Consider the following 13,060-nt stretch of genomic DNA (forward strand, 5'->3'; position numbering starts at 1 on the left):
AGTTAACAGTGATGATACTAGATAAACAACTAGACTACAGATAGTTAACATGTTGGGTGATGATACTAGATAAACAACTAGACTACAGAGACTTAACAGTGATGATACTAGATAAACAACTAGACTACAGATAGTTAACGTGTTGGGTGATGATACTAGTTAAACAACTAGACTACAGAGAGTTAACAGTGATGATACTAGATAAACAACTAGAGTACAGATAGTTAACAGTGATGATACTAGATAAACAACTAGACTACAGATAGTTAACAGTGATGATACTAGATAAACAACTAGACTACAGAGAGTTAACAGTGATGATACTAGATAAACAACTAGACTACAGATAGTTAACATGTTGGGTGATGATACTAGTTAAACAACTAGACTACAGAGAGTTAACAGTGATGATACTAGATAAACAACTAGACTACAGATACTTAACCGTGATGATACTAGATAATCAACTAGACTACAGAGAGTTAACAGTGATGATACTAGATAAACAACTAGACTACAGATAGTTAACGTGTTGGGTGATGATACTAGTTAAACAACTAGACTACAGATAGTTAACAGTGACGATACTAGATAAACAACTAGACTACAGATAGTTAACAGTGATGATACTAGATAAACAACTAGACTACAGATAGTTAACAGTGATGATACTAGATAAACAACTAGACTACAGATAGTTAACAGTGATGATACTAAATAAACAACTAGACTACAGATAGTTAACGTGTTGGGTGATGATACTAGATAAACAACTAGACTACAGAGAGTTAACAGTGATGATACTAGATAAACAACTAGACTACTGAGAGTTAACGTGTTGGGTGATGATACTAGTTAAACAACTAGACTACAGATAGTTAACAGTGACGATACTAGATAAACAACTAGACTACAGATAGTTAACAGTGATGATACTAGATAAACAACTAGACTACAGATAGTTAACAGTGATGATACTAGATAAACAACTAGACTACAGATAGTTAACAGTGATGATACTAGATAAACAACTAGACTACTGAGAGTTAACGTGTTGGGTGATGATACTAGTTAAACAACTAGACTACAGATAGTTAACAGTGACGATACTAGATAAACAACTAGACTACAGATAGTTAACAGTGATGATACTAGATAAACAAATAGACTACAGAGAGTTAACAGTGCTGATACTAGATAAACAACTAGACTACAGATAGTTAACAGTGATGATACTAGATAAACAACTAGACTACATATAGTTAACAGTGATGATACTAGATAAACAACTAGACTACAGATAGTTAACAGTGATGATACTAGATAAACAACTAGACTACAGATAGTTAACAGTGATGATACTAGATAAACAACTAGACTACAGATAGTTAACAGTGATGATACTAGATAAACAACTAGACTACAGAGAGTTAACAGTGATGATACTAGATAAACAACTAGACTACAGAGTGTTAACAGTGATGATACTAGATAAACAACTAGACTACAGATAGTTAACAGTGATGATACTAGATAAACAACTAGACTACAGAGAGTTAACAGTGATGATACTAGATAAACAACTAGACTACAGAGAGTTAACAGTGATGATACTAGATAAACAACTAGACTACAGAGAGTTAACGTGTTTTAGGTGATAATACTAGATAAACAACTAGACTACAGAGTTAACAGTGACGATACTAGATAAACAACTAGACTACAGAGAGTTAACAGTGATGATACTAGATAAACAACTAGACTACAGAGAGTTAACAGTGATGATACTAGATAAACAACTAGACTACAGAGTGTTAACAGTGATGATACTAGATAAACAACTAGACTACAGATAGTTAACAGTGATGATACTAGATAAACAACTAGACTACAGAGAGTTAACAGTGATGATACTAGATAAACAACTAGACTACAGAGAGTTAACAGTGATGATACTAGATAAACAACTAGACTACAGAGAGTTAACAGTGATGATACTAGATAAACAACTAGACTACAGAGAGTTAACGTGTTTTAGGTGATAATACTAGATAAACAACTAGACTACAGAGTTAACAGTGACGATACTAGATAAACAACTAGACTACAGAGAGTTAACAGTGATGATACTAGATAAACAACTAGACTACAGATAGTTAACAGTGATGATACTAGTTAAACAACTAGACTACAGAGAGTCAACAGTGATGATACTAGATAAACAACTAGACTACAGAGAGGTAACAGTGACGATACTAGATAAACAACTAGACTACAGAGAGTTAACAGTGATGATACTAGATAAACAACTAGACTACAGAGAGTTAACGTGTTGGGTGATGATACTAGATAAACAACTAGACTACAGAGAGCTAACAGTGACGATACTAGATAAACAACTAGACTACAGAGAGTTAACAGTGATGATACTAGATAAACAACTAGACTACAGATAGTTAACAGTGATGATACTAGTTAAACAACTAGTCTACAGAGAGTTAACAGTGATGAGACTAGATAAACAACTAGACTACAGAGAGTTAACAGTGATGATACTAGATAAACAACTAGACTACAGAGAGTTAACAGTGATGATACTAGATAAACAACTAGACTACAGAGAGTTAACAGTGATGATACTAGATAAACAACTAGACTACAGATAGTTAACAGTGATGATACTAGTTAAACAACTAGACTACAGAGAGTTAACAGTGATGATACTAGATAAACAACTAGACTACAGATAGTTAACAGTGATGATACTAGATAAACAATCACAACTCTTCAGCAGGATCTATAACTTTCTGTCTGTGATTTCTAGCAAGTACAGCGCAAAAACATGATTACACGTCTTTGGAGCAAAAACCTGCATCCACAATTGCCTAACACTGGCCACCCACCTGCACTTTACTGGAGGCCTGAACCACTTGGCAGGATCGCTGGTGTTGAGCTAAGGACTCACATGTCCCTGTACTAGCAGGTCACTATCCTGAGAGGAACACCTTATGCCCTGCTAGGCTTAAGTACATGTTATAATCATGTCACTATCCCTGTCTGTCTGTCTGTCTGTCTGTCTGTCTGTCTGTCTGTCTGTCTGTCTGTCTGTCTGTCTGTCTGTCTGTCTGTCTGTCTGTCTGTCTGTCTGTCTGTCTGTCTGTCTGTCTGTCTGTCTGTCTGTCTGTTTTCAGATCTCCTTCAAGGCAGTGAGCTCCTTTGATCCTGAGCTGGATTTATCCAACCAGAGTGGGAAAGTCCTGAAACATGTCAACGAGAGCAGCCACATCTTCCTGGGTCTCTACCCAGGATCTACCTACTCCTTTTCTCTCAGAGCCTCCACCGCCAAGGGCTATGGCCCCCCAGTCATCACACAGTTCACCACCAAGATATCAGGTTAGTCCCTTAGCCCTTACTGCTAGCTACCTAGCCCCTAACTCCTGCCCCCTAGGCACTAGTACAGATCCAAGGGCTATGGCCCCCCAGTCATCACACAGTTCACCAGTCTAAAATGTATCCCTGCTCACTAACACTGGACTCCTATCCTCTAGCCTAGACACTAACACTAGACCCCTATCCTCTAGCCTAGACACTAACACTAGACCCCTATCCTCTAGTCTAGACACTAACACTAGACCCCTATCCTCTAGCCTAGACACTAACACTAGACCCCTATCCTCTAGCCTAGACACTAACACTAGACCCCTATCCTCTAGCCTAGACACTAACACTAGACCCCTATCCTCTAGCCTAGACACTAACACTGGACCCCTATCCTCTAGCCTAGACACTAACACTAGACCCCTATCCTCTTGCCTAGACACTAACACTAGACCCCTATCCTCTAGCCTAGACACTAACACTAGACCCCTATCCTCTAGCCTAGACACTAACACTAGACCCCTATCCTCTAGCCTAGACACTAACACTAGACCCCTATCCTCTAGCCTAGACACTAACACTAGACCCCTATCCTCTAGCCTAGACACTAACACTAGACCCCTATCCTCTAGCCTAAACACTAACACTAGACCCCTATCCTCTAGCCTAGACACTAACACTAGACCCCTATCCTAGAGTAGACTGATGTGTATGTTGTCCTTCTATCTAGAGGAGACTGATGTATTTGTTGTGCTTCTATCTAGTGGAGACTGATGTTTTTGTTGTCCTTCTATCTAGAGGAGACTGTGTATGTTGTCCTTCTATCTAGAGGAGACTGATGTGTTTGTTGTGCTTCTATCTAGTGGAGACTGATGTGTTTGTTGTCCTTCTATCTAGAGGAGACTGTGTATGTTGTCCTTCTATCTAGAGGAGACTGATGTGTTTGTTGTCCTTCTATCTAGTGGAGACTGATGTGTTTGTTGTCCTTCTATCTAGAGGAGACTGATGTCTATGCTGTCCTTCTATCTAGAGGAGACTGATGTGTATGCTTTCCTTCTATCTAGAGGAGACTGATGTGTTTGTTGTCCTTCTATCTAGAGTAGACTGATATCTATGCTGTCCTTCTATCTAGAGGAGACTGATGTGTATGCTTTCCTTCTATCTAGAGGAGACTGATGTGTTTGTTGTCCTTCTATCTAGTGGAGACTAATGTGTTTGTTGTCCTTCTATCTAGAGGAGACTGTGTATGTTGTCCTTCTATCTAGAGGAGACTGTGTATGTTGTCCTTCTATCTAGAGGAGACTGATGTTTGTGTTGTCCTTCTAGCTCCCTCCATGCCAGCCTATGACCAGGAGACATCTCTAAACCAGACAGACAGCACAGTGACTGTCCTGCTGAAACCTGCACAGAGCCGAGGGGCACCTGTCAGGTAGGATGGTACACACACAGACACACACACACACACACACGCACGCGCACACACACACACACACACACACACAAATATAGTTTTGTCAAATCTGTTTGACTACACCAAAACAGGTTCTCTTAGCACAATGCAATGACAAGAACACAACGGTCACGATAATACGTTGCCATCATAAAGTTCCAGGAAACATAATGTATTTTATAGATGTAATCCTGCAGAGAAGAACCTTCTTTCCTTTTATTAAGTAAAGACACATTGTGGTGACACAGTTGCATCGTGCAAGACAGCTTTTTCTCTGATATCTTCTTTCTCGTTAGGAAGGACATCTGGTGTTAATGAGGGATGTTTGATCGATGTATTACAAACTGCCATATTCTAATACACAACAATGTTAGACTGTACACTAATACGCCCTATGCAAATCAATCCAGAGCGAGAGAGAGAGATTGGTCCTCATTTTGGATTATGTAAATGAAGGGGATAATATACGATGAGACTTGACTTGATATAAAAACAGATTTTTACACTTTATCATCTAATCTGAGTCCTTTAGAGATGAAAGATATCAGCCTGCAGGTCCTCAGTCAGGCCTGTTAACTCAACTCTTATGCCACGTTTAGCTGCCCTCGCTAATGCCTGAACAAAAAAGAGAGAGAACGATTTGTTATGAATGCATTTTTAATCTTCTAGCAGGTATCATTCAGAAAGTGTCCAAATGAATGTCTCAAAGACAGGAAAATAGACAGGAAAATAGACAGGAAAATAGACAGGAAAAAAGACAGGAAAATAGACAATAAAATAGACAGGAAAATAGACTGGAAAATAGACTGGAAAATAGACAATAAAATAGACAGGAAAATAGATGGGAAAAAAACAGGAAAATAGACAGGAAAATAGACAGGAAAAAAGACAAGAAAATAGACAGGAAAATAGACAGGAAAATAGACAATAAAATAGACAGGAAAATAGACAGGAAAATAGACAATAAAATAGACAGGAAAAAAGACAGGAAAATAGACAATAAAATAGACAGGAAAATAGACAATAAAATAGACAGGAAAATAGACAGAAAAAAAGACAATAAAATATACAGGAAAATAGACAATAAAATATACAGGAAAATAGACAATAAAATAGACAGTAAAATAGACAATAAAATATACAGGAAAATAGACAATAAAATAGACAGGAAAATAGACAATAAAATAGACAGGAAAATAGACAGGAAAATAGACAATAAAATGGACAGGAAAAAAGACAATAAAATATATAGGAAAATAGACATGAAAATAGACATGACAATAGACAGGAAAATAGACAGGAAAATAGACAGAAAAAAGACAGGAAAAAAGACAGGAAAATAGACAGGAAAATAGACAAGAAAATAGACAATAAAATAGACAGGAAAATAGACAATAAAATAGACAGGAAAATAGACAGGAAAATAGACAGGAAAATAGACAGGAAAATAGACAATAAAATAGACAGGAAAAAAGACAGGAAAATAGACAGGAAAATAGACAGGAAAAAAGACAGGAAAAAAGACAGGAAAAAGACAGGAAAATAGACAGAAAAATAGACAGGAAAATAGACAGGAAAATAGACAGGAGATAGCTCGATATCTATACTGTTCACCACTAGTGAAATGACTGGTGTTTTGATATGGAATAACCTTAACCACTAGAGAAAGGATTGGTGTTTTGATATGGATTAACCACTAGTGAAAGGACTGGTGTTTTGATATGGAATAACCTTAACCACTAGAGAAAGGACTGGTGTTTTGATATGGAAATGGGGGTTAATTTTGGGGGACAAAATAAAGACTGAGTGTATGAAAGACATTATGTTCATCATGTCTATCCAGGGTACAATATGACTCACTAATAGTAATATAGGAATAAATAATGCATTTTTGAGTCATTTTGTGATTAAGGTAAGGTATAATTGAAAGTTTGGAAGTATACACCTACTCTATTTCACTGGCTCTCTCTTTCTCTCTCTGGGTCTCCCTCTCTCTCTTTCTCTCTCTCTCTGGGTCTCTCTTTCTCTCTCTCTGGGTCTCTCTCTCGCTCCCTCCCTCTCTCTCTACTCTGTCCTCTCTCTCTTTCTCTGTGGGTCTATCTCTCTCTCTCTCTCTCTCTCTCTCTCTCTCTCTCTCTCTGGGTCTCCCTCTCTCTCTCTCTGGGTCTCCCTCTCAATTTAATTCAAGGGGCTTTATTGGCATGGGAAACATATGTTAACATTGCCAAAGCAAGTGAAGTAGATAATAAACAAAAGTGAAATAAACAATACAAATTAACAGCAAACATTACACTCACAGAAGTTCCAAAAGAATAAAGACATTACAAATGTCATATTATGTATATAGACAGTGTTGTAATGATGTACAAATGGTTAAAGTACAAAGGGTGTTTGTTCTTCACTGGTTGACCTTTTCTTGTGGCAACAGGTCACATATCTTGCTGCTGTGATGGCACACCATGGTATGTAGATACCATGATATGATATTGTTTTCGAATTCTTTGTGGATCTGTGTAATCTGAGGGAAATATGTGTCTCTAATATGGTCATACATTTGGCAGGAGGTTAGGAAGTGCAGCTCAGTTTCCACCTCATTTTGTGGGCAGTACTGTGCACATAGCCTGTCTTCTCTTGAGAGCCAGGTCTGCCTTCGGCGTCCTTTCTCAATAGCAAGGCTATGCTCACTGAGTCTGTACATAGTCAATGCTTTCCTTAAGTTTGGGGTCAGTCACGGTGGTCAGGTTTTCTTCCACTGTGTACTTTCTGTTTAGAGCCAAATAACATTCTAGTTGCCAATGTGTCAAGTAATTATCTTTTTGTTCTCTCATGATTTGGTTTGGTCTAATTGTATTGCTGTCCTGGGGCTCTGTGGGGTCTGTTTCTGTTTGTGAACAGAGCCCCAGGACCAGCTTGCTTGGGGGACTCTTCTCCAGGTTCATCTCTCTGTAGGTGATGGCTTTGTTATGGAAGGTTTGGGAATCACCTCCTTTTAAGTGGTTGCAGAATCTAACGGCTCTTTTCTTGATTATGATAATTAGCGGGTATCGGCCTAATTCTGCTCTGCATGCATTATTTGTTGTTCTACGTTGTACACAGAGGATATTTTTGCAGAATTATGCATAAAGAGTCTCAATTTGGTGTTTGTCCCATTTTGTGAATTCTTGGTTGGTGAGAATGCCCTTCTTGCCTTGTCTCTCAGATCGTTTACAGCTTTGTGGAAGTTACCTGTGGCGCTGATGTTTAGGCCAAGGTATGTATAGTTTTTTGTGTGCTCTAGGGCAACGGTGTCTAGATGGAATTTGTATTTGTGGTCCTGGCGACTGGGCTTGGGGTTCTTCATTTGTCTGTTCTGCTGTCGACGCTATGGTCAGGGTCTGGTGTGGACTGTTCTGCTGTGGTGTCGAGACTTTTGTTGGGAGCTGAGGTGGACTGTTTTGCTGGCTTCTCTGCGGGGGTGGTCACCTCTCTAGTGGGTTGTTCTCTGTCACATGGCATCCCCCTCACCCTCTCCTCCATCCCCCCTCACCCTCTCCTCCATCAGTCTGATCCTCTCCTCCATCCCCCTCACCCTCTCCTCCAGCAGTCTGATCCTCTCCTCCACCCCCCCTCACCCTCTCCTCCATCCCCCCTCACCCTCTCCTCCAGCAGTCTGATCCTCTCCTCCATCCCCCTCACCCTCTCCTCCAGCAGTCTGATCCTCTCCTCCATCCCCCCTCACCCTCTCCTCCATCCCCCTCGACCCTCTCCTCCAGCAGTCTGATCCTCTCCCTCCATCCTCCTCACCCTCTCCTCCATCCCCCTCACCCTCTCCTCCATCCCCCTCACCCTCTCCTCCATCCCCTCACCCTCTCCTCCAGCAGTCTGATCCTCTCCTCCATCCCCCTCACCCTCTCCTCCAGCAGTCTGATCCTCTCCTCCATCCCCCTCACCCTCTCCTCCAGCAGTCTGATCCTCTCCTCTAGTGTTCTGTTCTTCTCTTACTTTTTATATTGTTGAAGTTGTCTCACCACAGTCCAGAGTGCAGATATGTCTCTCTCCACCTCCAGCTCTCCGGGTCTGGTTAAGGGGGTGTTGTTGTGCTGGACTGTTGTCTGGGTCTGTGCTGACTGGAGTGTAATCACCTTCTGTTCCAGCTCCACCTGCCTTACCTCCAGCTGGGTAAATGTATCCTTCATTTCAATGAGGGGGTAGTACTCTGTCCTGGGAGGTTGGCTTTCCGCTTGGGGTTGCTCGTCTGTGGGGTTATATAATGAGAGGTCTGGGGGTGGCTCATCTGTGGGGTTATATAATGAAGAGGTCTGGGGGTGGCTCGTCTGTGGGGTTATATAATGAAGAGGTCTTGGGGTTGCTCGTCTGTGGGGTTATATAATGAAGAGGTCTGGGGGTGGCTCGTCTGTGGGGTTATATAATGAAGAGGTCTTGGGGTTGCTCGTCTGTGGGGTTATATAATGAAGAGGTCTTGGGGTTGCTCGTCTGTGGGGTTATATAATGAAGAGGTCTTGGGGTTGCTCGTCTGTGGGGTTATATAATGAAGAGGTCTTGGGGTTGCTCGTCTGTGGGGTTATATAATGAAGAGGTCTTGGGGTTGCTCGTCTGTGGGGTTATATAATGAAGAGGTCTTGGGGTTGCTCGTCTGTGGGGTTATATAATGAAGAGGTCTGGTCTGACCCGCTCGGGGTGGGGGTATCTTTCTCAAGGGAGAGCTTCTCCTGCTGGGCAAATTATTTGATTAGGTGGAAGTCCAGCTGAAACTGTTTGGAGGGGTTGCCTTGTACCAATACTGTTCCAGACTTATAGAGATTTATATTAGCTGACTCAGAGTCCTCGTTGTCTAGTATCCTGAGTTTCCACCCCTCGTTAACACCCCTCTCTTAACAGAGGGGTAGTTTGCTAATATAGCACTGTGCCATGCCAGGGCATGGTTTGGTTAATATAGCACTGTGCCATGTCAGGGGATGGTCTGGTTAATATAGCACTGTGCCATGCCAGGGGATGGTCTGGTTAATATAGCACTGTGCCAGGGGATGGTCTGGTTAATATAGCACTGTACCAGGGGATGGTCTGGTTAATATAGCACTGTGTCATGCCAGGGGATGGTCTGGTTAATATAGCACTGTGCCATGTCAGGGGATGGTCCGGTTAATATAGCACTGTGCCATGCCAGGGGATGGTCTGGTTAATATAGCACTGTGCCAGGGGATGGTCTGGTTAATATAGCACTGTACCAGGGGATGGTCTGGTTAATATAGCACTGTGTCATGCCAGGGGATGGTCTGGTTAATATAGCACTGTGCCAGGGGATGGTTTGGTTAATATAGCACTGTACCAGGGGATGGTCTGGTTAATATAACACTGTACCAGGGGATGGTATGGTTAATATAGCACTGTGCCTTGCCAGGGGATGGTCTGGTTAATATAGCACTGTGTCATGCCAGGGGATGGTCTGGTTAATATAGCACTGTGCCAGGGGATGGTCTGGTTAATATAGCACTGTGCCATGCCAGGGGATGGTCTGGTTAATATAGCACTGTGCCATGCCAGGGGATGGTCTGGTTAATATAGCACTGTGCCATGCCAGGGGATGGTCTGGTTAATATAGCACTGTGCCATGCCAGGGGATGGTCTGGTTAATATAGCACTGTGTCATGCCAGGGGATGGTCTGGTTAATATAGCACTGTGTCATGCCAGGGGATGGTCTGGTTAATATAGCACTGTGTCATGCCAGGGGATGGTCTGGTTAATATAGCACTGTGCCATGCCAGGGGATGGTCTGGTTAATATAGCACTGTGCCAGGGGATGGTCTGGTTAATATAGCACTGTGTCATGCCAGGGGATGGTCTGGTTAATATAGCACTGTGTCATGCCAGGGGATGGTCTGGTTAATATAGCACTGTGCCATGCCAGGGGATGGTCTGGTTAATATAGCACTGTGCCAGGGGATGGTCTGGGTAATATAGCACTGTGTCATGCCAGGGATGGTCTGGTTAATATAGCACTGTACCAGGGGATGGTCTGGTTAATATAGCACTGTGCCATGCCAGGGGATGGTCTGGTTAATATAGCACTGTGTCATGCCAGGGGATGGTCTGGTTAATATAGCACTGTGCCAGGGGATGGTCTGGTTAATATAGCACTGTGCCAGGGGATGGTCTGGTTAATATACCACTGTGCCAGGGGATGGTCTGGTTAATATAACACTGTACCAGGGGATGGTCTGGTTAATATAGCACTGTGCCAGGGGATGGTCTGGTTAATATAGCACTGTGCCAGGGGATGGTCTGGTTAATATACCACTGTGCCAGGGGATGGTCTGGTTAATATAGCACTGTGTCATGCCAGGGGATGGTCTGGTTAATATAGCACTGTACCAGGGGATGGTCTGGTTAATATAGCACTGTGCCATGCCAGGGGATGGTCTGGTTAATATTGCACTGTACCATGCCAGGGGATGGTCTGGTTAATATAACACTGTGCCAGGGGATGGTTTGTGTGGAAGATGAGATTGCTGATGTTCCCATTTTTATAATAGTCAGCAAAAAGAGTCTCTTGATTTTCCATAAGGAGGTTCATTTTGTACTCTTTTTGTGTCTTATTACTCTTTACATACACAGGGTTCTGTATTTAATTACCTCTGAACAGCAGGAGGCAGCCTCTAAGGCCTCTCCATTTGGTTGGAGTAGACTGTGTGACTCTCCTGCCATTGTTGGGTTAAAGGGCTTTGACACCTCTCACTTGACACGTCAGTGCTAATTGAAGTTGTATCAAGCTTGGCAGCCTTAATTTAGCATTCAGTCCTTATAAAGTAATGTCATGTATTTTTCTTCTTGGCGTTTGGAAATAAAATATAGCTTCAGACTAAACGTTACTCACTCAGTTCCAGGTTGGATGGTGTTTTCAGGTTTCTGTTGTTTTCCAGAGCATTTGCTGTATAGCTTTGGAATAATCATCTTACGTAGTTGTAAGTCTTCCAGGTGATTCCGTAATTCCATCCAAAATCAGGTTGTATGTTTTGAGTTTTGATTTGGAGTGAAGGTTATGTTGTAGAGGGTAGTATCCTGTATATGTCCTGGTGACATAGTGTTGTAGAGGGTAGTATCCTGTATATGTCCTGGTGACATAGTGAAGGTTATGTTGTAGAGGGTAGTATCCTGTATATGTCCTGGTGACATAGTGAAGGTTATGTTGTGGAGGGTAGTATCCTGTATATGTCCTGGTGACATAGTGAAGGTTATGTTGTAGAGGGTAGTATCCTGTATATGTCCTGGTGACATAGTGTTGTGGAGGGTAGTATCCTGTATATGTCCTGGTGACATAGTGAAGGTTATGTTGTAGAGGGTAGTATCCTGTATATGTCCTGGTGACATAGTGAAGGTTATGTTGTGGAGGGTAGTATCCTGTATATGTCCTGGTGACATAGTGTTGTGGAGGTTAGTATCCTGTATATGTCCTGGTGACATAGTGAAGGTTATGTTGTAGAGGGTAGTATCCTGTATATGTCCTGGTGACATAGTGTTGTGGAGGTTAGTATCCTGTATATGTCCTGGTGACATAGTGAAGGTTATGTTGTAGAGGGTAGTATCCTGTATATGTCCTGGTGACATAGTGAAGGTTATGTTGTAGAGGGTAGTATCCTGTATTTGTCCTGGTGACATAGTGTTGTGGAGGGTAGTATCCAGTTTATGTCCTGGTGACATAGTGAAGGTTATGTTGTAGAGGGTAGTATCCTGTATATGTCCCCGACAAAAAAATCCAAGTTTATCTAACTCTAAAACTATATTTTTTAAAGAACATGCTGAAAAATGCAGGAGTTCATCTGATCATGGCCTCTCTCTCTCTCTCTCTCTCACCCTCACCCTCAACCTGTTCTGCTGGGTGATCAGAGGAGGTGAGATCCCCTGGGCTTGGGGTTCTTGATTTGTCTGTTCCGCTGTGGTGTCGAGACTTTTGTTGGGAGCTGAGGTGGGCTGTTCAGCTGGCTTCTCTGCGGGGGTGGCCACCTCTCTAGTGGGTTGTTCTTTGTCACACGCCACCCCCCCTTCTCTCTCTCTCTGGGTCTCTCTCTCTCTCTCTCTCTCTCTCTCTCTCTCTCTCTCTCTCTCTCTCTCTCTTTCGCTCTCTCTCTCTCTCTGGGTCTCCCCCTCTCTCTCTCTCTCTCTCTCTCTCTCTCTCTCTCTCTCTCTCTCTCTCTCTCTCTCTCTCTCTCTCTCCCTCTCTCTCTCCCTCTCTCTCT

At 42.1% G+C, this 13,060-nt stretch overlaps 1 protein-coding gene across 5 annotated transcripts in view; it reads left to right on the forward strand.

Annotated features, from left to right (window-relative positions):
* LOC106595545 (receptor-type tyrosine-protein phosphatase mu) overlaps positions 1-13,060 on the forward strand; it is a 716,546-nt gene that overhangs the window by 428,469 nt on the left and 275,017 nt on the right. For all 5 annotated transcript variants that reach the window (XM_045694495.2, XM_045694499.2, XM_045694501.2 and 2 more), the window contains 2 exons: positions 3,192-3,393; positions 4,705-4,807. In XM_045694495.2, coding sequence (XP_045550451.1) covers positions 3,192-3,393; positions 4,705-4,807 — 305 coding nt within the window. The remainder of the gene's footprint in view (positions 1-3,191; positions 3,394-4,704; positions 4,808-13,060) is intronic.

The sequence above is a fragment of the Salmo salar genome, chromosome 14, assembly GCF_965601325.2.
Source record: "Salmo salar chromosome 14, fSalSal1, whole genome shotgun sequence".
NCBI lineage: Eukaryota > Metazoa > Chordata > Actinopteri > Salmoniformes > Salmonidae > Salmo > Salmo salar.